We start from the raw sequence: 25,301 nt of genomic DNA, 5'->3' as shown, positions 1-25,301 counted from the left end.
TCTTATGAAAATATGTTTTTTTAAGTTTTAAGAAAGGAGTAAAATTGGGGGAGAAGCACTGCTCGGATTAGCTGTACTTCCTTTAAGTAGCATTTAGGAAGCTACAAGTTAGGTCGAGGCAGCTCGAGGCAGACATTGGAATTCAATTAAAGCCAACGAGTGGGGCCTGTGACCCCCATTTTCAAGGTAATTGCTTCTCCAGCTCTGAGTGAACACAGCCATCGCCCTGTCATTAAGCAGGCAGCCGTCTAATCGCCGCGCCTGACAGAGCCTCACAAGGCAGGAATTACGGACAGCCGAGGCGTGCTCGCGCTGGGGAGCCGTGCTTGACTGCACTCCAGCGAAGGAGGTCGCTGAGCTAGTCAGGGCGTTCTTTATCTCCTCCTCGAGGAGAGCAGAGAGCGAGCCTGCAGCTGAGCCACCTCTGGGAAGCCAGGTAGAGAAGGATGGCAGGGGGTGCAGAGCCACGGGCTGAGCAAAAGGGCAGGCACCCTGCCCCAGCAGGAAAGGGCAGGAGAGGAGGAGGGTCCCCGGAGGCTCTTGGCAGCTACCAGTGGCTACCCCCACGGCACTGCTGGATTTGCTGCTCTGGAAGGAAACGCAGCTGGCACCCTGGTCTAGGACTTAGAGGGAGGGCTTTGGGCAAGTCACTTTCTTCCTCTGGGCCTCAGTTTCTCCATCTACCTACTTGTTTAATGACGTTCTTGCTTATGGAGTTGAAAGAGTCTGAGGTCGTGGCTCAGCCCAACTCAAAGAGAAATCAAATACCTCTGGCATGGGCAGGGAGGTAGCTGGTGGCATGTTGATCATGAGGATGGTAGGAAAATGCGGGATCCGAGGTCAGGGTGGTGCATCTGGAAAGGGGAAGAAGGAAAGACGGATCAAGGGAACTGGGCTCTCCAGCCAACCCTGCCCACTCCCTTGCTGGACCTCAAGGGTCCACCGAGGGCAGACAGGTAGAAGATGATCTCTCTTCTAGCTGGGGCCTCGCAAGACTTGGTTACTGTAGCCCTGTCTCTGTTACATGCTTCTTGGATAAATGAATGGCAGGGGCTTTGGAGAAAGATAAGATTCCTGAGCACGAGGAGGGAAATCTGACCCTTGGTCAGCAACTTGCAGAAGGCAGTATCTATCTTTCCCAAGCAGATTTAAGACCCGGTGAGCTGATGTATCTATCACCCATTTCTGGAACACTCTTTTTCCGTTGCCCAGATCTTTGGACTGGAAAGTGGAGGGGCCCTCATCTGCTCACCCACTGACAACACTGACAATTTGGTCTGCATTCCCTAGGAAATTAACAGTAGGGGAGATGTCATAGAGCATCGACTTGATTTTTTTTTTTTAAGTGGGTGGGAGGGAAGAAAGCAGGAGATTGTAGCTTGTCACAAAATACACAGGGTATTTTGAAGCCATACCTAAGGTTCTTGCATTCACTCCAGAATGTGGATGAGCTGAATTCAGTTGAATGGATTTTACCTGAGGGGAAAGGATGGCCAAGAGAGTGTGCCGTAGGATCCGGCTTTGAGCCAGGCAGCTGTGGTAGAGGGAGGTAACGCTGAATTTGAGTCTGAGCTCTGGCTGCTGCTGGCTTGGTGGAGCTGCTCCGCCTCCCAAGCCTGTTCGCCATCTCTGAAGTGGGGACCACAAGGGTTGTTGTGAGCACTGAAAGCTATTACCAAACCCGGAAGCTCAATGCACGTGGGGCTGTGGTGCCCCCTGAGTGATACGAAAGAGATGGAGCGATCAGAGGCCTGGAGCTGTTCTCCCTGTCCGTGGAGGGCAGAAAGCGTTCATTTTACGCAGTCAGAACCCTGCTTTGCCTCCTCTGGTGGGAGCCCTCGGCGTGCCTTGGTTCTGGGAATGCTTAGACAACGTCACTAAGTTCATTCCAAATCGTGAACCTGAGAAACGGAGCATTCAACCAGCCAGCGAAGGCATAAGGCGTGATGTGTGTAATCCAATTAGACATACACTGCAAGCAAGATCTTCCCTTCCTCCTCTCTTGGAAGTGACCGCACCTTCTGCGCCAGGCCATGGGCACTTATCCCGTGTGTGGCGTACAGGTTCCTTGGCTTGTTTGTGCTCTGGTAGGAAATGTTCAAGGAGGGAAAAGTGAATGCTCAGGCGTGGGCCTGGTTCCAGACTCCTAGCCCTTCTTTGGGATCGGGGGTACAAGGGGGAATTGACTTTATTTCATGTCGTGGATGGAGAAGTTCCCATATTGGAAGGAATGGTATCAGCTGGAGACAGGCGATCTCAGCTTGTGGAACTGATTCCATTTCTCTGCCATGGGGAAAGCTACCCAGTTGAAAACAGTATCATCCTCCCACTCAGACATCACTGTGTTTGAGCACACTGTGCTCTGCAGCCAGCAGACGTGTTGCAGGGAATAGGAATACAGCCTGAGGATAGTGGCGTCCTGCCTGCCTGCGGAGGCACTGAGCTGTGATGGGGACGGGGTCAGGTGGGGCCTTGCCAGCTGGCCCCCAGACCTGTCAGGGAAAAATCTTCGTTTCACTCTCTGTTGTACCCACCCAAGACTGTTGTTAGCAGACCCTCCACCCGACAACCCTGGCATCTGCTCTCACACCGAGGAAGGAGCCTTGGAGGTTGGCTCTCCTGTCCCTCTTCGCGGAGTCTGCTGGGCCTGTCCTCGCTGTGCCTTCCACCCATCCCAAGGAGACCTCGGGGGAGTTTCTGGCTCTTTGCAGCACGTTGCTTTTGCCCTCAAAGATAAGGAATGCCTCAGTTTTGCCTGGGAGATTCCTTTTCTCTTCTCTTTTGCAAAGAGGACGCTCCTACCTGACAACACTAAAGCTGAAAACCAGCCTTTCGGCCTTGGATGCTTAACAGCTTTGAAAGCCACTGTCTGCCACACGACCGCTGCTGCCTGGGGTACAAGATTCTGACGTTGGTTCACTGGTTCATGTTTCGGGCAAGCAGGGCATCTCATGACTCCATTGATTCTTCCTATCCCAACTGACTGTTGTAGCTGCATCTAATTGGGCCTTAGAGGGAGGCTTGGAGCTGGGAGGTGGCTGGCACCTGTGGGCACTGTTTCTCAGCCTCTTCATGTACCTTTTCCAAAATGTTCACGAATTCACCCAGAAGACATGTACCGAGCAAATATGCCAGGTACTGTTAGAGGTGGTAGAATGGAGAAGACACAGTCTCCGTTCCTGGAACTCACAGGTTACCAAGCAGTGCACAAAGGCGAAGGAAGCGTTTACACCTGGGATCCATCCGTAGTGTTTGCTAAGGGTGACTGAGCACCTGCTCTGTTTTTGCCTGTAGTCACATATGTGACCCTTGCACAACCCAGAGAGGCTGGCTGACCCGTCCAAGGACTCATGTCTGATAAAGGATGGAGCTCAAGTCTGCCGTATTTTATCTGGCTCCACTGTCTGAGCTGCTAGGGCTCTTAGAACAGAGAAATCCATTCTGACCAGTATGAGGGGGAGGGTGTCCAGAGGAGACGGCCTTTGAACTGGGCAAAGCTGAGCCTAGAAGGTTGGGTAGGAGAGGAGACTACCTGGTAAGATAAAAATCAGGGTGTGTGGAGCTATTCAGCTCCATCTTTCCTTGGGGGCAAATGTTTAATGTGCATTTTCTCTAGAAACAGACTTGTTCATGAAAGGAGTTAGCTCTGTCTGCAGGCAGCAAAGCTATTTCTTTGAAGCCTTCCTTCCCCTCCTCTTCCTCAAGTGATCTTATTGGGTCTGCACTATAAAATGCGGATTAAGGCCGGGCGCGGTAGCTCACGCCTGTAATCTCAGCACTTGAGGAGGCCGAGGCAGGTGGATCACTAGGTCAAGAGATCAAGATCATCTTGGCCAATGTGGTGAAACCCCATCTCTACTAAAAAAAAAAAAAAAACACAGAAATTAGCTGGGCGTGGTGGCATGTGCCTGTAGTTCCACCTATTCAGGAGGCTGAGGCAGGAGAATCGCTTGAATGCTTGAACTTGGGAGGCAGAGGTTGCAGTGAGCCGAGATGGCACCATTGCACTCCAGCCTGGCCACAGAGCGAGATTCTGTCTTTTAAAAAAAAAAGCATATTAAATACCTCAGCCCTTGTTTTCTGGGATTTTACTAAATAGTTATCACCAAAATTAATGGACCTACCAGCAATTGGAACCACAGGGGCCCTACTGGAGACTGGTTTTAAAAACCAGGTATCCAGATAACGTTGTATTGTTCAGCCACATCAGGGAATACTAGGTAGCCATTAAAAAGGACAAGAAAATTTTTTCAGAACATTCCTAAATTAAAATCAAAGCTGTATAGTAGTATGGTTCACAAGAGTCCATTTCTGCAGAAATACATTTGAAATGTGTAGATTTTCATAAAGAAAAACCCAGGCAGACGAACAGTAGAATCTTCTGAGGGTAGGATTGAAGGGTAATTAAAAAAAACTTTTTAACATATACTTATTTTTAGTATTTTCTTAAAATGAGCATGTATTAGTTTTGTAATAAGATATAAAAAAAAATCACATTTTCTTTAAAAAGAAAAGGTGGAGGAGCTCAGAGTAAGCTCCCATCTGAGAGAAGCTGGAATTTCTTAGCTGGGAGGGGTTGGATCTCCACATTGGACTCTGTGATGCTGGCTCCAGGAGCCCCCGTAGCTTTGTGTCTGCCATAGTGTCTCAGTGCAGATGTGGGGTCAGCCCACCCTGGGACAGTGCCCATGAACTGCCTCGCAACAGACATCACAGAGACTCTGACAGCTTTGAGCGATGGCCACAGTGCCAGCCTTTCACCCACAACTGACAAAGGGAGCCCTCTGGGGCCAGCAGTGCCATGGCTACTGTGGCTGGGATGAGGCCAGGTGGGTGGTTTGCAGCTTAGCCGGGGGAGAGTAGGCAGGGCCCTTTATCCATAACCTGAGACACTTACTGCCTCCTCCTGCCGGAGCCATGGGCCTTCACTGTGTTCTGTTATCTGTTCACAGTTGCCCGAAAGCCATCTCATATTGACAGGCGAGCTCCCTCAGTAAGGCGTGAGATCTGGAAGCTTCTCAGATCTGTTTTGTATGGGACTCTCCACCAACCCCTCCTGCTTTGGGGATCTTAGGAACGAACATTCTTTGGATGAGGGTGGTGGTTGACAGATTTACTAGTGGTGGGATTCGGGCAATTACTGGCTGCCTACTCCAGCCCCTAAGCATCTATTACATGGGCACAACCCCTCCCTGGCCAGGTGTTTGGAAGGTGCCCAGGCATTCAGTAAATGTTGGTTCTCTTCTCTTCCACTACTTGAAAAGAAAGATGCGTGTATAGGTGGATACCAGCATACGTAACTTCTGCAGTAGTCGAGAAGCTGGGTGTGTGGAAGGGAGAGGGGAGTGAAGCCCTTGAGGCTGGTGTTGAGCAGGGAAGCTGGGCCTCTGGAACCAGGGCCGCGGAGTCCTGGGAAGGAGACAGGGAGAATTGCATTGTTGTTGACAATGATACTGACTTGCTGCATGGCAAGTTTTAAGAAAGGTTCGGGAATCCATTTTAAACTCTTTGTAAATGTTAGCTGTGTGCCATGAGGTACTGCATACATTATCTTACAATCATTCTCTGGGGTCTGCTGCCTCCCCTCTTTACAGATAAGGAAATTTGAGGCTCAAGGACTTGAAGTAACCTGCCCCAGGCCACCAGCTAGGAAGTGCCAGAGCTGGGATTTCAGTCCTGTCTGTCTAGTTCCAAAGCCTCTGCTCTTGCAGTTACCCAGTTCTCCTCTCATGTCTGGTGACATTAGCTCTCATTCCATTGGCTCCCAGCTCTTCTGGCTCTGGGGCCTTTGCTGTGATGACCTGCCCTGCCCCTGCTCTGCAAGGCAGGCTTGGAGTTCCTAAGAAATAAGGCGTCTTCCCCAGAGTCCAGCCTCAGGGTGGGAGATGCTGGCAGTTAATGCTGGAGGCATGTACACATGGGCAAACACTGCCAGTGTTGTGAGCTTAAAAATGGATCCCTCTCAGAGGGAACCCCATGACTGTGTGGTTTTTTAATGCATGCATTATTTAGCTCAGGCTTGGAAACAAACATTGAGAGATTTCTTCCTGAAACTGGGGTGTGGGGGGAGGCTTGAAGACATAAATCTTCACATTGCAGTCTGTTAACAGACTTCATTCAGTGAGACATTCATGTGGACTGAGCTGGGGGCAAAGGTTTTGGGGGTGCTTCCCCCTGCCACACACCCAATGAAGGGGTGAGAGGGATGGGAAGAGCTGCTCCCTCCCTCCCGAGGTGGCCGCACCTCCCTTGCCCTCCCAGGCTCAGCTGTACTCATCACTGACTTCATTGCAGCAGCAGCAGCTCCAGGCGCAGCACCTCTCTCATGCCACACACGGCCCCCCGGTCCAGTTGCCACCCCACCCATCAGGTCTCCAGCCTCCAGGAATCCCCCCAGTGACGGGGAGCAGCTCCGGGCTGCTGGCACTGGGCGCTCTGGGCAGCCAGGCCCACCTGACGGTGAAGGATGAGAAGAACCACCATGAACTCGATCACAGAGGTGGGCCTGGGCTGGGCCAGAGGGTGGGGTGGGGTGGGGAGGGCCTTGGACCCTCATAGGCCTTGAAGTGAGTGGACCCAGCAAATGCAATCACCCTAGGACCAGGAGTTAGCAAAGATTTGGAGCCATCTATTGAAGACCCGGCTCATGGAAGCCAGCACCATCCACGTCCCATGCACCTTTTCCTAATCGTTGGTGTGGACCTAGTGTTCTCTGTCCTAGAGACCTTGATGTTCATCTGGAGCTCCATCCCATCTTCTGACAACACCTCTGCCTGCCCTTCAGGGGCCAGCCCCAGTCCACCCCTTCAAGATGCCTTCCTGGTTGGACTAGGGCCCTTTTTTGAGTTCCCATAAGACTTTAAGAGTTGGGATGCCATGGCTAAGTACCCTCTTACATCCTACCCCTGGAAAATGTGTTGTGCTCACCAAGGTCATTAGTTCTCTAGGACAAGGTCCAGGTTCCTGGGTGTTTTCCTTACATCTGTGTACCACCAAAGCAGGAACCCGGGAAAGGTGCATAGTCAGTGCCCAGGTAAAGGGTACCTGACTGCCCGTCAGTGGGGGTAGTGCACACTTCAGCAGGAGACCATCTGGAGTCAGAACTTCTTCCCTGATCCTTCACCACAGACCTTACCATGAGTACCCGGGGAGCTGCACCAAGCGTGGCCTCAGCGGGGTGCACTGGATCAGGAAAGAGAAGGGCCTGGCTCCCTGGAAGACCCTTTTCAAATATTACCGCCATATGCGCTTTGCCCTTAGATATGGTATTTACTGGGGCACGTAGCCAGCACCTTCTGAGCACTAGGGACCTGGAGTGTCACCATTCTGCCTTGGCCCAGGCCACAGGGCGGGAGCTGGTCCCAGGAACTGGAGGCTATATTTTTTTGTCTTACAGTGGGATGATCCTCTTCGCAGAGGAAGAAGAACCTCTCCCCAGTAGACAGGAGAACTGGGGAGCTAGTGCTTAGCTGGGCAAATTGTCAGAGGCTTCAGCTTTTAGGGGCATCCTGACAAAGAATCAGAGAATGGTGTTAATTTCAGAAACAGAATTAAAGAAACCACTCTTAAATTCCCTCACCCCTTTTTTTTAACAATAATGTTCTTAACTCCCAGGTCCTACTGGTATTTTGTATGGCGTGATCCCTCCCAAGCCTGTGGCTTTAAGAACCCTAGTCTGCCAAACAGTAAACTTGGTGCCCTCTGGCATGACAGGGAGAACTGGGTCAGAGGCCTCCCCTGCCCACCCCAGGGGACTGGAGGGGCCGGGGCATTACTGGAATTGAGGTGGCGAATTTCCAAACCGGGAAATGCCACCTAATGGCCCTGCCTTGGCTGATCCACAGAGACAGCAATCCAGGCCTTCTGCCCATTTTAAAACCAGTGCACTAGCAAATCACAAAAGCCAGCTGGACTTAGACTGACCTTTTTCTTTTCTTTTTTGTCTTTTTGTCTTGGGGGGCCTGACCTTCCTCCTATCCTGGTCTTCCTTCCCCAAAGAGAGAGAATCCAGTGCGGTAAGTATTGGCACTCTGGAACCCGTAGGGGTGTGTGGGTGCTGGGAGGAGGTGGGACTCGGGGCTCCCAAAATCACGGGCCTGAGACCCAGTGGTGTCCAAAATTGGCTTCTGGGTTCCCAGTTCTGCTCTATGGGTTGAAATGGGGTTTTGTTTGTTTACTGGTGCGGATCTGGGAGACCTGGCTTCAGCGCTGATGTCTCAGTCCAGACCCAGTAGTGGTAGTGGCAGGGTGAGGGGTAGTTACTGTCATACAGTGGGAGCTGCTGTCACCTGTTGAGACTGACCTTCAGTTGTGGAAGCCCTTCATCTCTCCAGGCTTTAGGTCTGCCATTTGTCAAATGAAGAGCTTCAGCTAAACGAGCTCTAACTCCCTTTCAGATGAGAGGTGATACTCTGAGAGGTCAGCTGACCAGCCCGGGTCTTCCATTGCGAGGGGCTTTGTGGAGTCCATGGTCTAAACCCAGGGCTTAGGACCCAGGTGTCCCATGTCCAGGGCGAAGGTTCTTACCCACCCCCTGACCCACCCCCCAGCTCGGATGCCTCCTGTATGATCTTGCATCCTCCTCATTCCCTTCAAACGCCTGCAGTTTCTCCCTGCTCTGGGCTTTCACTCGATTTAAGAAAGTGCTAGCAGGCGAGCATTAAGGCCAGGCCGCCTGCGTGTCTGCCAGCTCTGAGATTTGTTGTAAATCTTTCTGATCACACTGAGGCTCTGAGGTTCTGTTTCAAGTGAATAAGCCTTCTGAATAAGCGCAGTGGAGTCTGGATAAAAAAAATCCTCCAGTGATTAGCAAAGCTATTTTATTCCTCATCGCCGTCCTTGTATCTGGGGCCATCTAATCTGTTAGGATGGCTTTGGTTATTACCTCGTGTTAAGTAGGACTTGGAAGGTCAGGCAGTTAACTAACCATCTAGGCAGCAGCTTCCTTGGGCAGCTCTTTCCAACCCAACCCTCCTTCCCTTCATGGCCCTCCCCTCGCCCAGGCTGACTTTTTAAACCTCCCATTAGCAACGAGGCTGGTGCCTCCTTGTACCCTGCCTACATGCTCATGGCTGGGTATCTACGAGAGGAGTCCTTGAAGCTGAAATTCCACGTTCACTGCCTCAGTACTGATCCTCTAACAGTGGCATTTTTGAAGAGGCAATTTGCCTAGGTAGGTGGAGGGTTGGAGGACATTATAAGGCTGAGGTCTGGTCCCAGCCTTGAGACCCTGCATAGTTCTCTTGGCCTCACTGAGCCTCAGTTTCCTTATCCATGCCATGAGAATAATTCCAGCTCAGCCAGCCTCTCAGCTTTGTTTAGGAAGACCCATTATAACCTGACGGAGGGTCCACATTACCTGGGTAATGGCAGTGGAACTGGACGGGGAGAGGGAGGCCCAGCGCTCTTTAAAGAGCATGAGTCTTTACCTCATCCTCATCCCTCTTGGCTTCTGGCTCTGTGCCCCATCTGTGAAAGTTTTCTGCTAAAAGAACCCCCCCGTGAACCCCCAGTATCTGGGCTTTTTACCATACTCGCTGAGGTCCATGCATGGCACCCACGGGCCACTGGCAACTCCAACGGGAATGAATCGAGACGCTGGGCAGAGGCAGCGGTGGGCAGCTCGGGGCCGAGGCTCTGCGCATGCATGTAGCGACAGCGTCGGGGTGGTGTAGACTGAAATAATCAGGTTTTGGAAACCAGGTTGTCAACAGATGAGGCCTATGGCAGGAAGGACAGCGCTGTGTCAGAGTGGGAGGGGGGACGGGGGGACGCGCTGGAAGCTGTCCCAGAGGGGTTAGTCTGGAGTCCAATTAGAGGTAGCTTCATTCATATTTCCTTGCCTCGCTGAAGCAATAAAAAATACTTAGTTTTTTGGCCGCCTGCCAGCCAGAGGCGGGCTGGATCGATGCCGCTAAATGCCTGACATGACTCTCCGGTAGCGGGGAGGGTTTTCAGCCTGACTGCATGAGAAGAAAGAGCTCGCTGTTCTCCCGAGCTGAGCACCGGGTCGCAAAGAGAAACACGAGCAGCCGCACGCCCCCTCCCCTGCCCGCCCGCCCGCCCGCCCGCCCGCGAGGGGCAGCCGGCGCGAGGGGCTGGAAGCATTTCTGCTTAGCACAGGGTGGCCGCCACCGTCAGAGGAAATGAAATGAAATGACGGTGATTTTTCTGCCGGCGATTGCAGCAGCTAATTGAATTGCGGCTGTGCGCGCATCGCCGCCGCTCCTGCACGGCTGTGGGGAAGCTTGAGCTGCAGTTCCATTACAACCTCCATTTTTTCTTCAAGGCTTGATAACTCTGCCATTTTAATTTGCTTCAGGCAGAAACTTGGCGGGGAAGGGCTGCCCAGAAACAGGCTTTGGAAAGGAAATTAAGTTCTGAGGCTGGTGGCCGCACCGTTCCCACCGAGTACCGCCCTGTCCATTCCCTCCAGGTGGCCCTGGCCCCTGAGCCACCCTTGGCCTCTGAGAAAGTGGAGAAGAGAAGAGCAGCCTCATTTCACTTGCCTTCTGATGCTCTTCTCTTCTGAACAGATGCTCCTCTGTGTCTCCATGTGACTTCCCGTGTTGCATGGGGACTGGGCCTGGGACTGGGACCTGGGATGGCCTGACCTTTCCTTCCAGTGCCATCATAACTGGCCCATGAGCTCCTGGAGAGCAGGGATTGTGTCTCATTCATTCTGCCACTCCTGGCCTGCAGCACCAGGCCTGACCCAGGGCAGCTGCTTGGAAATTGGCGGGTGGCGAAGGTTAAGTTTCGGCTGGTAGGAAGGAGTAAACCTCACCGATATCATAGAGGGGCATTGGTCCTGATGTTAAACTCTGTGCACAGAGGTTTGCTGGCCGGTGCCCTTGCCAGTGGCTCCTCCCTCCCTGCTCCCCGGCTCGGTGGGAACAGCCACATGGTGATTTCTGACCACTCCGAACCCCCGGGACTGCTCCACCATCTCGCCTCCTCCCAGGCCTCCCACCCCAAAGGCTTCTCATCCTCATTTGCTTTATAGCTGAGGGAGAAGTCATGAAAATCAGGGGTTCCCTTTGTGCCACCTTCTGCTAAGGGAGCTTGGGCACATTCGCCAAGCTCTCGGGGTCCCCACTTGGTGATGGCTACCAAGGCAGTCACTGTCCCTGCCCTTGCACCTTTTCCTGTCTGTCAGAGGGAAAGGCTTCATGACGTTGCATTTTTGTTTTTTTAACAACCCTGGTGTTTCTCCAGAGTTGCTGACAGCCTTGCCGCGGAGGCGGGGGTGTTCACTCTGAACGCTTGGCTGCTCATCTCCACTGGGAAGTCGGTGGCTGCCTGACGCCCTCCTTCCCTATCAATCTCCCCATTCCTGTCGGGCTCAGCAGATGAAGTATTGCTCATGGCCCCCGCCTGTCAACTCAGATCCATCTTACAAGACTCAATGCAAATTCCACTTATCCCTCCTTTGAGCAAATGAGTGCAGCAGGCGCGAGATGGGTGGTGAACGAGACCCGGGTGACCCTCGTCCCTACGGAGCGTAGTCTCACAGGCCAGAAGGCAGGCGGCTCGCTGCAGGGTTAATTATTTAATAGCAGTGGCAGAGCTGCAAAAGAGAACTGGGGATGCTCCCAGGGCATCTCCCTGGGGACTCAGTCTGGGGAGTGGGGAAGGCTTCCCTGGCGAGGCTCTGATGGAGCCACGATCTGCAGGGCAGAGAGGAGTTCAGCTTCTCTTCCCTCCCCTGACCTCCGTGTCACCTGCACTTAGCCGTGTGCGGATGTGTGAGTTGTTACATGCAGCAGAGAGTTTTAACCCTGAACCGTCTTGCTTCCAGAATAACTCCGTGTCACCTTCGGAAAGCCTCCGGGCCAGTGAGAAGCACCGAGGCTCTGCAGACTACAGCATGGAAGCCAAGAAGCGGAAGGCGGAGGAGAAGGACAGCTTGAGCCGATACGTACGTCCGAGGCGTGGTGGCGCCGCTGGGGCTTCTGTTGGGTAGGGCGGGAGGTGTCTGCAGGGCCCAAGCTATGGCCAGGGTCCTCTTGTGGTTGGCAGTGAGTCAGAGAAGCACAGGCAGGCATAGGTGGCCCCATTGAGGAGGGCAGGGTGACGAGGGAGCTAGGGTGACGTTCATACGTACTGTGAGCATGCAAGCCACCGTGAGGCGCAGGTGGACGGGGAGGTCGTCCCAGCCTCCGTCGGGTCTCTTCCCACAGATGGCCCAACAGCCCCTTGCCGCTGTCACAGTGCTGCCAGAATCCCACTTGGCTCTAAGGGGCTGCTCCCGGCACCCCCAAAATGTGGACCCTACAGTCCTCTCAGTCTGCCTCAGGCATGCACCCACCTGGCTGCCCAGTCATGGCTTTTACTAGCCCTTTAATGGGATGCCCCTGCATGTGAGACCCTAGTGTAAGCATGGCCGTCGTGTTGCCCTGTGCCAGGATGTGAGGGCTGAGAGCTGGGACAGGAAAGAGGAGGATATGGTGCAGGGCCTCAGCGGTCTTGTACTCAGCCCTCTTCAGCCACATGGCTGCTGTGTGGCTTTGGACACATTGCATACCTGAAGGACACTCAAATGTTTCTTTGAGAGGAGGCGAGTCGCCCTCCCACACAGAGGGGTGGGAATTAGCAGGTGAGAACAGCACACTGACTAAAGGATGGCGAATGGAACACCAACTGGGAAGAAAGTTCTGGCTCCAGAGAGAAGCTGAAGGGCAGGCTGTTGGGGGAGGGGCTTGGAACTGTTCTGATGGGGCGGGTGTCTGCGGCTGCCCAGTGGGCACGGGAGTGGAGCAACCTGGGGGCTAGTCTAGGGCACAGGTCTGGGGAGTCTGTGGAGCTGGAGTGGAGCCTGCTGAAGGGCAGGGCTGCAGGAGAAATCATGGACTGTGGGGCTTGGCCCGGGTTCAGGTCCTGGCCGGTAGAAGGCTGGGGTGGTTAGGGCTCAGTCAGGGTGGGGAAAGCATGGCCTCTTACTGAACGGCTGTCTCCTCTCTTGGCTGCAGGACAGTGATGGAGACAAGAGCGACGACCTGGTGGTGGACGTTTCCAATGAGGTATGGCAGGCCCAGGTGCAGCGGGCCTCTGGCTTGAGATTATTCCTCCCGGGGCGGGGTCTGTTCTGTCTGCCCTAGTATCCCTGGCAGTCCGAGCAGGGGTCTTGAGGTCTCAGGGGGTCAGGAGGAGCAGGGCAAGGCTTTGCTGCATGGTGTCTGGGCATTTATGGGCCCGGAGGGCCTCCTGCAGTGGGCCTCCAGAGAGACAGACACTCCCAAAGATCCCAGGTAGGGGCCAGCTTCGAATCCCCGTGGTCCTCCGTCCAGGTCAGCTCAGCCCACTCCTCTCCCTATCTTGAAGTGACAGTTGTGAGCCCCAGGGGCTCAGCCTCAGCAGGATAGGAGGAGCTGGAGAGCATCTACACTCGGCCAAACGCAGCCATACTGATTGGAGTCCTGAACTTGTGATTGACATTGGGAAGTTCACCCTTCCGCCCTCCCCAGCCTCAGTCAGACCAGATGGTTGCGTTAGCTTCCCGTCACCTCGGGACCCCCAGTCTTTCAGCTAAGCCTTTCTCCCCATCACCCATGCCCTCTCCCTTCCCACTCCCAGAGCAGGGAGGCCTCGAGGCTGGCTGTTGCCCTCAGAGCATCTCTACATCACTTGTGTTTTCAGGACCCCCCAACGCCCCGGGTCAGCCCGGCACACTCGCCTCCTGAAAATGGGCTGGACAAGGCCCGTAGCCTGAAAAAGGATGCCCCCACCAGCCCTGCCTCAGTGGCTTCTTCCAGCAGCACACCTTCCTCCAAGACCAAAGACCTTGGTCATGTATGTGGAGTCTGGGTAGATGGGAGTGGAAAGGGAGCAGCAGGGACCAGTGGTGGGGGGGTGCTGATTCAAGGGCAGAGGGGTGGAGTGGAAAAAACTGTGTGGAGGATTGGCCCTGGTTTACCTCCTGTGCCTGCTGGGCCTGCACTAATGGGTTCACATTTCTGAGCCTTGGTTTTTGTGTCTGTAAAATGGGAATGATCACCCCAATCCCTGCCAAACAAGGTTGGGGAAGGATTGAGAGGCTATTTGGCAGAAGCTTCATAAGGGGCTGGCTCTGGGCTTCGTGCTTGGACCTGTAACAGCTGTGCCCGGCTGCTGGGAGAATGGAAGCCTCATGGCCTCCCTCATCTCTGCATGTCCCCTCTTCAGAACGACAAATCCTCCACCCCTGGGCTCAAGTCCAACACACCAACCCCGAGGAACGATGCCCCAACTCCAGGCACCAGCACAACCCCGGGGCTCCGGTCGATGCCGGGCAAACCTCCGGGCATGGACCCGATAGGTATAATGGGTAGGCACCATGGGCCAAGTTGATCTGATTGGGGGGAGGGGGGTCTGGCCCTGGCCAGGGCGGGAGCCGCGCACACCTATGGGACAGAGCCCAGGCAGTGTCTCCCAGGGCCTGCCCTTGGGGACTTCACGGTCAGGTTTGAGGAGGAGGTAACGCCAAAGTGTCTGGGGCCCCTTCTGGGCCAGGCATATGAAAGCAGCGTGGGACAGGTCAGGGCTCCCAAGATCTGTTCCCACCACTGTCAGTCCTGTGAGGCTCTGAGCAAGCCCGTTTGGGCCTCCATATCCTGCTCTGTAAAAAAAAAAATGGGTGCATCTGTCCAGCTTGAAGCTGCTTTGGCCCTGCAGGCAGGGATCCCAGTTGGGTGGGTTCAGTCTAAGAGGACTGCCTGGAGCAGGCAGCTTAAGAATGCCGGGAGAGCTATTGCTGGGTGAGGCGGCCATGGCCGTGTCCCGATCCCCCTAAGGCCCGCTTCCCTGACGCCCACCCCCTCGCAGCCTCGGCTCTGCGCACGCCCATCTCCATCACCAGCTCCTACGCGGCGCCCTTCGCCATGATGAGCCACCACGAGATGAACGGGTCCCTCACCAGCCCTGGCGCCTACGCCGGCCTCCACAACATCCCGCCCCAGATGAGCGCCGCCGCCGCCGCCGCAGCTGCTGCCTATGGCCGATCGCCAATGGTGAGCTTTGGAGCTGTACGTAGACCTTTTGGCTCCTTTCTTGGGGACTGGGCATGGTACTGGGAGCTGGTGGGAGTTGGAGGGGTGCTCCCCACACAGTAAGGGGCACCTTAGACTCGAGGCCAGGCAGCTGCCCCTGTGGGGAGAATGTATATCGGAAACAATTGAGACCTGGCTGGAAGGGCACACGTTTTGGGGCCATCAGACCTGGGGTTCTACCCCACTGGCCTGCGAGCTGCCCTGTGACCTCACCTAAGGCAGCCGCCCCTTTCAGTCTGAGAAACAGGGCTTGACACCTGCCTTTCCCGGTTCTGGGGGGGGTGGAAATCTCAAGGTGAGTCAGGTGATATCTATGGACCAGGGGTCTCGTAGATGGGACCAGTCGTTATAACAAGACTTTATATTGTGGCGAATGAATAACAAGAATTAGGGGGTGGGCGCGGTGGCTCAGGCCTGTAATCCCAGCACTTTGAGAGACCAAGGCAGCTGGATCATCTGAGGTCGGGAGTTCAAGACCAGCCTGGCCAACATGATGAAACCCTGCTACTAAAAATACAAAAATTAGCAGGGTGTGCAGGTAGGCATATGTAATCCCAGCTACTTGGGAGGTTGAGGCAGGAGAATCACTTGAACTCGAGAGGCAGAGGTTGCAGTGATCTGAGATCGTGCCACTGCACTCCAGCCTGGGCGACACAGTGAGACTCCATCTCAAAAAAAAAAAAAAAGGAAAAATGAGGGTTGGCGGGGAGAGGGGCTCTTTTTCAGGAGACAGTTTTCCTTTTACCTCCTGGGCCCGGGGCAGCCTCCTCTCCACTGGCAGGCCCCACTGGGACCCCAGGAGAGGAAAGAAGCAGGGTGGGGGCCAGCTCTGCCTGGCAGAACAGGGAGGATGCTGGTTCAAAGTAGGGGTCTACACTGTCAGCCCCTCCCTGCCACGAGCCCTCCTGGGCCTGTGTTTCTCTCGGTCAGTGGGCCCTGCTCTGCTCAGCTCGTCTCCTGGGTTATGAAGTGGCAGAGCGGTGCAGGCAGGACCTGGGTGGGTGGTGGAGGAGGCAGGGGTGGGGGTGCGTGGTGGCGTGGCTGACAGAGGGCTGTCTTGCCTTGCTTTACAGGTTGGCTTTGACCCTCACCCCCCGATGCGGGCCACAGGCCTCCCCTCAAGCCTGGCCTCCATTCCCGGAGGAAAACCGTAAGCTTTGGCTGTACTTACTGTATGCTTTGTAGGGTGGGCAGGAGAGAGCACTTTACCCCCGCTTCCAACAACGCCCCCCATACCCCCACCACGGGTTTGCCCTGGTGCATGTCCCTTTGTGAAGGTGTCTATCCCTCTGGAGGCACCAAGGCCCGGTTGCAACCCCAGGAAACTGTAGCCAGGCCACACTTCTGAGCACCTACAGACACTCCCCAAGCAGAGGAGCTACAGGCGTGCTAAGTGCATGGCCACTGGGCTGGTGGAGAAGGAACACCCCTCACTGAGTCACCCGGAGCTGCCGTGGACCTCCCCGGCTCCCCTGGGATCTACCTGCTGGGAAGGCCCATTGCTGCTGCTCGCAGGCCCTTCCCTGTCAGCAGTGGAGGGCACACTCTGCCGGCCCTTCACCTCCTTGGGTTGCTAGGAAACGAAAAGATGGAGCGTGCAGATAATGCTGAGACACTGCCTGACACAGTGCTCTCATTGTCCACGAGAATCACGCTGATTGAGAGGGCAGCAACCAGCAGGCAGGCCAGGCCGGCTTCCCGCATAGACTTGTCCATTCGCTATTGGAGGGGCAGGGAGACCCCTTCCCTAATACCTCTGGCTCCTAAAGCAAGAGGTGGCATTTCGGCCAGGCCCTTTCCAGGGCTGGCATGCTGGGGGAATGTGTGGACGGTGGGAAAGGGCATCCCAGGACACCTGTGGGTTTCCGGTCTGATTTGGAGCAAGCATATATAACCGGGTGTGAAAATCAAAGCGGGCCTGTTAAGCGCTCTCCACCGTGGTGGAGCCATCCTAGTACATGGGGTTACTGGGTTCAGTGCAATGGTGTGGTCTCAGCCAGATGGGGGCCGTGCAGGTGACCTGGGCCGGCCTGTGGGAACTCTAAGGGGCCAGGGGTGGATGGCAGCAGTGACAGTTCTCGCCTTTTCAGGGCGTACTCATTCCATGTGAGCGCTGATGGGCAGATGCAGCCCGTGCCCTTCCCCCACGACGCCCTGGCAGGCCCTGGCATTCCGAGGCACGCCCGGCAGATCAACACACTCAGCCACGGGGAGGTGGTGTGTGCCGTGACCATCAGCAACCCCACGAGGCACGTCTACACAGGTGGCAAGGGCTGCGTGAAGATCTGGGACATCAGCCAGCCGGGCAGCAAGAGCCCCATCTCCCAGCTGGACTGCCTGGTGAGAATCCCAGGGCCACTGCACCTCCTCCAGCTGGTGTCGGAGGATGGGGCAGCCTGGGCCATAGGGGAGAGCCCCAGGGCCCGGCTCAGTATCATATTGGCTGAGCAACTTCAGGCAAGCTGACTAACCTCTCTGAGCCCCAGTTGTGCCTTCTGTGTGTGGGGTTGAGAATGACCTGGTATTCATGAAAGATCAAAGAGTTGTGAATCTGAGGAATGGGGACAGCCTGGCAGCTGCTGGGTGGAAGGGAAGCTGTAAGCAAGGCTGGTCAGGGTGCCCGGTGTTGCTGGTCAGGACTCTCCTGGTGCCCGGCAGGGGAAGTAGGTAGCACTCAGCCCTGCCACTTCTCCCTCCAGAACAGGGACAACTACATCCGCTCCTGCAAGCTGCTCCCTGACGGGCGCACGCTCATTGTGGGCGGCGAGGCCAGCACGCTCACCATCTGGGACCTGGCCTCGCCCACACCCCGCATCAAGGCCGAGCTGACGTCCTCAGCCCCCGCCTGTTACGCCCTGGCCATCAGCCCCGACGCCAAAGTCTGCTTCTCCTGCTGCAGCGATGGGAACATTGCCGTCTGGGACCTGCACAACCAGACGCTGGTCAGGTGAGGCCGGCAGGAGGGAGCGTTCGTGTTTGGTCCTGGGGCTGTTCTTACCCATCCTGCCTGGTCTTGTTTGCTGTGACCTTGGCCCTGTCTGAGACGCTGTGGGGTGACCAGAACCATTGGGATGAGGGCTGCACAGGTGAAAAGACTGCTGTACCTGCCTTGTGCGAGGGACAGAGGATGGAGGCCATTGGGCCCAGGAGCTTGGAGAGGCTCTGGGAAGAAAGTGGGGGCCACATTGGTGGAGCAAGCAGAGAGTCTGGGAGCAGAGTCCTGGAGACCAGTTGGGGGAGACCAGATTGGGAAGCCACGTCACGGGGGGGCTAAACAAGCCTCCGGATAAAACTGCTGGGTTTGCGTCCTGCCTCCGCTATGACCTAGTGGACTATAAACTCCTGCGCCTCAGTTTCTCCCTGTGTGAAACAGTGTCAGGGGAGCACCTTCCTCTGACTGCGCCGCCATGCAAAGGCAGATGGGGTGCCTAGCCCGGTTTTCTCTTGTACACACAGGCTGTGTGCGTTACTCATGCTGTCAGTCAGCGTGTTCATGGCCTTAGCCCCGTAGTTCATGCAGGGTGAAGAGATAGATTAAGAGGGCAAATTGAGGGTGCGTCCGGTGCGGGCTGAGGAGCTGTGTCCTAAAGGCAGTGGGGCCTGCATTCCCTTTATCAGTCATCTCACGAGTAGCTTCCCCTGGGTCCTCCTGCCTTCCTTACCTTCCTGAGCCTCCAGCTCCACCTCCCCCAGAGGCCCACCCTGAAGGGACTGAGTCTCGGAAGCCTGGTGGGAGGTCCTCTTTTCACCCCGTATTTCCCAGGGGACTTGTCCCTGAGTAAGACCCTTCCGTTCAGCTGGAAAGAGGCTGGGGCTACCTTTGCTGCAAGCTCGCTAAGGCACCGTGTACGTAGTGCACTCTCCTGGGCCTCAGTTTACTCTTTTGCCCAGAGTGCCCCTGGAATGGCTGCCACCTGGCAATCTGTGGTTCCCAGGGCTCACCTTCCTCCCTGTTTGCTTTTGTAGGCAGTTCCAGGGCCACACGGACGGGGCCAGCTGCATAGACATCTCCCATGATGGCACCAAACTGTGGACAGGGGGCCTGGACAACACCGTGCGCTCCTGGGACCTGCGGGAGGGCCGGCAGCTGCAGCAGCATGACTTCACTTCCCAGGTGTGCAGCCCAAGACTCCACCCTTCCCAAAGAGCAGCGTGTTTCCCTTCCCTCCATGGCCCCCGTGGCTGGGTCAGGGACAAAGGGACCCTCACAGGGTAGTCATTGCCAAGAGACTTGGGACCAACCTGAGTCATCTGGGAAGGCTTCCTGGAGGAAGCAGCAATGAAACGGGAGGTGACCTTGGGCTTGGACACATTTGACCCAATTGTGGGAATCTGATTCTTTGTCCACTCCTGTTGAGCACATCATCCTTGGCATCCTCATTCACAAACTGGAAATAATAGTACCTCCCTCCTAGGTCTGATGTGAGCACCTGAAATGATCCCTCTAAAAGCGGTAGCCATAAACCTGACTCACAGAAAGCATTCAGTAAATGCCAGGGATTATTATTCCTTATTTGCACTCTTCACTTTAATATTTTAATCTCAAAAATTTAATATTTTAGTGGGGTGTTTTTTTTTTGCTCACTCTTTTCTTAAGGAAAGACAGAAGTCACAGAGACAGAGTAATTCTGAGTGCAAAATGTCTGTGCTTCCTCACCTATAAAATGGGGATGGAAAATGACCTCCCGTAGTCCTGGTTTATTGGGTGGGTGGGGAGGGACTCTGAGCCTCAGAGGACGGGAGCAGCAGCTTTGGGAGCTGCCTGCTCTTGAGGGCGGAGAATGCTGAGCTTGGTCTGTCTCCCCTCCTCCCACTGCAGATCTTCTCGCTGGGCTACTGCCCCACTGGGGAGTGGCTGGCCGTGGGCATGGAGAGCAGCAACGTGGAGGTGCTGCACCACACCAAGCCCGACAAGTACCAGCTGCACCTGCACGAGAGCTGTGTGCTCTCCCTCAAGTTTGCCTACTGCGGTGAGTCTGCGGCAGGCCCAGGCCTGACGGGGCAGGGCGGGGAACCCAGGGCAGCCCGGCCCAGTAGGACAGAAGAGGGGCCCAAAGCTTCTAGAATGATCCAGGCCCCGGAACCAGGCCTCCTGACCCCTGGCTTGGTGCCCCTTCAACACCTTCTGGTGATCTTGTCCCCCATCCTTGTTTTGAGTTACTGAACTCGGGACATTAGGCCAAAAGCCAGTTCTTGCAGGCTTGGGGCAAAGGAACAGGACAGGAGCAGTGCAGGCAGCCCCTCACTGAGGTTACAACCACCATGGTTGACATCTGATAGCCTCACGGGAATGTCTGCTCCTCCACTGACAAGCTGCGCAGTCTGAACATCTCACCCTCTCTGAACCCTGGAGGATTTTCCTCTCTGGTCAGAAAGAGCATGGTGCTGGTGGCTTTGGGGGAGCATCGGGGCTTTAACTCAGGTGGAGCCCTGGCAGAGCGTCTGCTTGGAGGATGGGCACCCACTGACTCCTGTCAAGTCTCCAGACTCCCGGGGCTTGGATATTTTCAGTATTTCCTGCCGCCTTTCAGTAGCAGAATTTAGAAGGGCCAGTCAACCTTAGCGGCTTTAACAAGAACATTTTGGGGCAGTGTGATCACTGCAATTAACCTCAAATCCTACCTCTTTCCATCCCAACCACTCCCAGCCCTCCCCTTGGATTGCAGAGAAAGGCTCTCTCCAGGTACCCATGTGTCCTGTTTGTAAAACGCCCCTCGAAATTGGAGTCATACTAGTTAGGAGTTCTCACTGCTTTTCTACGCCAGCCACCGTGTCTGGGGCAGGTCTTGCTTTAGCGGGCAGTGAGCTACAACTTGACTATCCCTTTGCCTCCCACCTGCAGGCAAGTGGTTCGTGAGCACTGGGAAAGATAACCTTCTCAACGCCTGGAGGACGCCTTATGGAGCCAGCATATTCCAGGTACTGCCCACCATCCGAGTCCTCCTCTGGGTTCCACCCGGAGTTGAAACTTGGTGGTGGAGATGGGAGCAACGATAGCAGGAGGAAGGACAGGAGGAGCCTGGAGCCAGGATCAGACCTGCCCTGGACCTTCCCCGCCCCTAACTGATGGGGGATCAAGCTGGGTTCTCCTGAGGACTTGGGGACTTCAGTAGGTCACAATGGCTTCTGACCCCTGAGGGCAAGGATTTTTAAGCAGGGGCTCTCATAGGATTTGGAGAGCGAGGAGTAACATTAATTGTTTTTGTTCTGGGCGGGATGCTGAGCCCTTGCAGGAGGTGCGCTGGGCAGCTGCGCACACCGGCAGCCTTGCTCAGAGCAGCGTTCCCTCCTCGAGTGAGTGAGTGTTTCCACCTCCATTCAGCACGAGCAGGGATGTGGGCAGGAAAAAGAGGAGGGAAGGAAGAGGCCTTTTATAATCTACCAGGATCGGAGGCCTGCCATATTGCACTCTCATAAGCGCACACACGAGTGCGTTCTTACATTCACACTCATTTACTCATGCACACTCCGTCTCCCCCACACGTGTGCACGCATGCACATGTGCACACACACACACACACACACACTTGCGGTCTCTCTCATTCCCTCAGCCAACACGTGGCTTTCTGGACCCAGGCGGAAGTGTCTGGTGTCCAGCGTGTCAAAGCTCATTGTTAGGGTCTCTAGTGAGAGCACAAGCTTCAAACAGCAGGTGCCAATCCTTTCCTAACTCATCAGGCTGCAGGCCTGGGCTGTTGATGCCAGCTCCTAGCTCAGAAATGCCTCTCTCTATTTGTAAACTCAGGAGAGGCTCATGCTAAAGCATCCCGTCCTGACCATTATGACTGACTGTAAAGATCACGTGGGAGACTGTTGCTGAGCTTTTCCTTATGGAAAAGCAGGTGGGAGGGGATTTTTACCTGAAAATGCTTCCTGGGTGGTTTAAAGTCTCCTGACCTCCTGCACTGTGCTCCGGGTGGGAGTGTCAGAGAGGGGCGGAGGAGGGCGATTGTTTCCAAGAGCACTGGAAAACGAATTCCTGTCTTTTTTCTCCCCTCACCCCACGCCTTCCTGCTGCTTCTCCTCGTCTTCGTCTTCCTCCTCCAGTCTAAAGAATCCTCGTCTGTCTTGAGTTGTGACATTTCAGCGGATGACAAATACATTGTAACAGGCTCTGGTGACAAGAAGGCCACAGTTTATGAGGTCATCTACTAAACAAGAACTCCAGCAGGGCTGTCAGACTCTGGGAGAAACCGACTCGGTTCTGACAGGGAGACCCCCGGGCCAGGGGCCCCGAGGATGGCGGAGGATGGGCGGCAGGCAGCCGAGCGTTCGGGGCTGCGCTCCGGCCGGCTGAGAGGGCGCGTGCCCCGTCACGGTCTGGACTCCTGGGCCTGGATTGATGTGTCTCACAGACTCGGATGGGTTCTGCTCCTCCTCCTCCCCCTGAACAATGCTGGCAATTGCTACATAGATTTATTGGAGGCTTATGGCTCTGGTTCCCCACAGACCCACTCATGAGTCTCTGTTCTTCCCCTTTCTTTTGCCCTGTCCCCCACCTTGGGTCGGGGATGCTGGAGTGGACCACATTGTTGTGCTGGGGGAGGGGGGAATCTCTTTTTGCTGATTGTGCAGTGCACAAGATTTGTGAAAAGTGTAAATAACAGACTCCTATTGCGGACTGATCAGTGGGAGAGGAGGCCCCTTCCCACCGGAAACTCTGACCGTGTATTTCGCCTGCTGTATTTGTAATCCACTCGTGGTGGTGGCTTTTTTTTTTTTTTTTTTTTTTTTTTAAAATAAACATATTCTCACCTGGGAAGAGAAGACAGGGAGGAGAGCCAATTGAAGAATGGGGAGGAAAGTCTTACAGTGTGGGAAAGGCAGCCGGGCTGGCCGTAAGGTTCCTTCATCTGCCTCCACAGGGGCTTGGGCATCTGGACTGAGCACCAGCGGCCAGACCAAGAAGTGGAAGGCACTCCGCTGGGCGCCCGTCCCGCAGATACCCGCAGAAACCGAGCTTTCTGTGGCCTCCTCTTGCCCTCTCTGCGTCTCTTTCCTGGTCTCTCCCTTTCCTCCTCAGCCTGGTTTTTCTCTTGGGTGCACACTTAGTTATTATGAGCAATGGAAGTTCGAAGGAACTCCCCCTCCAGCCCTTCTGAATCTTGGGCCGTGGCCTAAAAAGGACAGAAAGAGGACAGACAGCATAGCAACTCAGCTCAGGGAGCTACCAGAGAAAAATAGCAACTAATGTGGGTGCTTTTTTTTTTTAAATTGAATAAAAGGAATTAGAAGTGACATCCTTTTATAAAATGCCTTCCTGCCTACAGCCTTTTCCTCTCCCCTTAGAAGCGGGGGAAAGTGAATTAACCTACAGGGTTGTGAGTCTGGAAAAAGGATCCCCCTCACCCCCACCCTGGGCGGAGCAGTGGGGGGTGGGGAGTGGAGAGGGAGACACAGATCCTGGCACACTGTGGATATTTCTTGCAGATTTCAGTTTCTCATGAGCCCAAACACGTTGCAGGTAGAATATCGCCTCTGGCAGGTGCCACGTTTTAGTACCAACATGTTCTGAGGTGTTAGGATTTGTTTTTGTTTTTTTTTTTTTTTTTCTTTTAAAGAAAAACTAAAGGCCACTGTGAGTCCTGGTGGCGAGCTCTCCATGGATGTAGCATATCGAAGATAATTTTTATACTGCATTTTTATGGATTATTTTGTAATGTGTGATTCCGTCTGCTGAGGAGGAGGGAGGGGCTCCAGGGAAAGCCGCCCACCTTCAGTGAGGTTGTCCCCAGCTGAGCACACCGGCATGGGACGTGGAGGCTGGCGCCACACCCTGTGGCTCTCCGAGGCTGGGCACGTGGGGCGTCTGGAGTCTCTGGGTCTCAGATGTCCACCTCCCACCTCTTGTTAAGGCTCTAGCCAGAAGGGAGGGTGAGGGTAGAAGAAAGTTATTCCTGAAGAAAAAAAGAATGAAAAGTCATTGTAATGAACTGTTTTTATATTTTTAAAAGTTACTATTTAAAGGTTGGTTTGATTGTTGCGTCTTAATTGCCTCTCCTCCCAGTTTATCATTCCGCTCCCCAGGTAAACAGCCAGGTCGCTGTCGCTCTCACATTCTGGAGCCTGGGCCATTTCCCAGGGTCCATGTCCATCGACGTAAGTTCTGCTCATCTCACAGCATTCCCTGCGCTGCTCCCGACCACCCTCTTCCCCCGAGATACCCAACAGTGGAGGGGTTTTTCACAGTTCCATACTGCCTCACCTCCCATCCAAGCGCCAGGAAGGGTGAGGGGTGGGACTGGACAGGTGGGCAGGGCAGAGTTCACTGAGTGGAAGGAAGACCACAGGTTAACACCAAAGTATTGTACAGCTGTCAATGCAAAACTTTTTGGAAAAAAAATTAAATGTAATGAACTTGAAGCGAAACTGCAAAGTGTGTGTGAACATCTGGACCCTGAAAACCTGCACCATTTTATTTTGAGCTTAACACGTTTAAATGGGTTGAGGAGATCTTCAATCTCTGTGTCACAAAGGTGTGTTTTTGGATGATTCAGAAGGAAAGATTTGCAGAAGGGGCAGACCCAGAAATGCCGGTCATTGTCCCCAGGAAGGCAGTGGGGGCCGGGAGGGAAGAGGAGAATGCTGGAGCCCATTCCCAGGGGCTATCCTCTGGCGCTTGGATTTCATGCACCCATTAGCGAAAGTTCTCAGGGCACTGGAGATTAACATGGTTTCCAACTCCTTATTTTGTCAAAGTCATTCTCAATCAGCACAAACAATTGTCTGCTGTCATTTCATACAAGAAAGGGGATCTAACATCTTAAAAAAAAAGGAATGACGGTCTCAGCATAAAGCACAGTCTTTATGACTAGAAAGGACAGCTGGCCTCTCCGCACAGAAGTGTCGTTTAGCCGGAGAGGGAGGTCCTCTCAGGCTTACAGAGGAGACAATGCCAGCAGGTAGGAGGCACCGACGGGCAGCAGTGGGTAACAGCTCTGCCTCCACTGGTTGCAGGGCTGTGAGTAAAACAGCACTCCTTGGACCACGCCTCTCTCGTGTGTCTATCTCTGGACAAAGCAACAGAGGGCTGGGGGGCTGGGAGCAAGCTCTGGCCAGAATAAGATTGTGTGTTTGTCCAGAACATGGAGTTTCCCATGGGTGCCAAGGTCAGGGTGGAATTGGGGCCTGTAGGCCCCAGTTTGGTGGAAGAGGAGAATGTCTATCAGGGAAGATTCACCCTCCAGGCTTGTCCTGGAAGGCCAGTGTTACTGTCTGAGGAGAGACTGAACCTCTGGAGTGTTCACTGAGATTTCCTGGGCACAGTCAAGGACA

At 54.5% G+C, this 25,301-nt stretch overlaps 1 protein-coding gene across 13 annotated transcripts in view; it reads left to right on the top strand.

Moving 5' to 3' along the window:
• The window catches only part of TLE3 (TLE family member 3, transcriptional corepressor), a 49,962-nt gene extending 25,573 nt beyond the window's left edge, over positions 1 to 24,389 (top strand). For 2 of the 13 annotated variants that reach the window (XM_032244658.1, XM_032244652.1), the window contains exons 7-20: positions 6,295 to 6,499; positions 7,999 to 8,015; positions 11,801 to 11,920; positions 12,972 to 13,022; positions 13,639 to 13,791; positions 14,164 to 14,296; positions 14,803 to 14,987; positions 16,100 to 16,176; positions 17,117 to 17,366; positions 17,726 to 17,973; positions 18,993 to 19,140; positions 19,846 to 19,996; positions 20,869 to 20,945; positions 22,074 to 24,389. In XM_032244658.1, the coding sequence (XP_032100549.1) occupies positions 6,295 to 6,499; positions 7,999 to 8,015; positions 11,801 to 11,920; positions 12,972 to 13,022; positions 13,639 to 13,791; positions 14,164 to 14,296; positions 14,803 to 14,987; positions 16,100 to 16,176; positions 17,117 to 17,366; positions 17,726 to 17,973; positions 18,993 to 19,140; positions 19,846 to 19,996; positions 20,869 to 20,945; positions 22,074 to 22,181 (1,923 nt within the window). In that variant the 3' untranslated portion in view covers positions 22,182 to 24,389. Of the gene's footprint in view, positions 1 to 6,294; positions 6,500 to 7,998; positions 8,016 to 11,800; positions 11,921 to 12,971; positions 13,023 to 13,638; positions 13,792 to 14,163; positions 14,306 to 14,802; positions 15,003 to 16,099; positions 16,177 to 17,116; positions 17,367 to 17,725; positions 17,978 to 18,992; positions 19,141 to 19,845; positions 19,997 to 20,868; positions 20,946 to 22,073 lie in introns of those variants that run through there. The other 11 variants (XM_032244655.1, XM_032244651.1, XM_032244653.1 and 8 more) reach the window with 8 other exon arrangements.
• The last annotated feature ends 912 nt before the right edge of the window (positions 24,390 to 25,301 follow it).

Source organism: Sapajus apella, unplaced genomic scaffold (assembly GCF_009761245.1).
Source record: "Sapajus apella isolate SASKATOON/1434 unplaced genomic scaffold, GSC_monkey_1.0 scaffold55, whole genome shotgun sequence".
Classification (NCBI taxonomy): Eukaryota; Metazoa; Chordata; class Mammalia; order Primates; family Cebidae; genus Sapajus; species Sapajus apella.
This window is presented reverse-complemented; position numbering and strand designations above follow the sequence as displayed.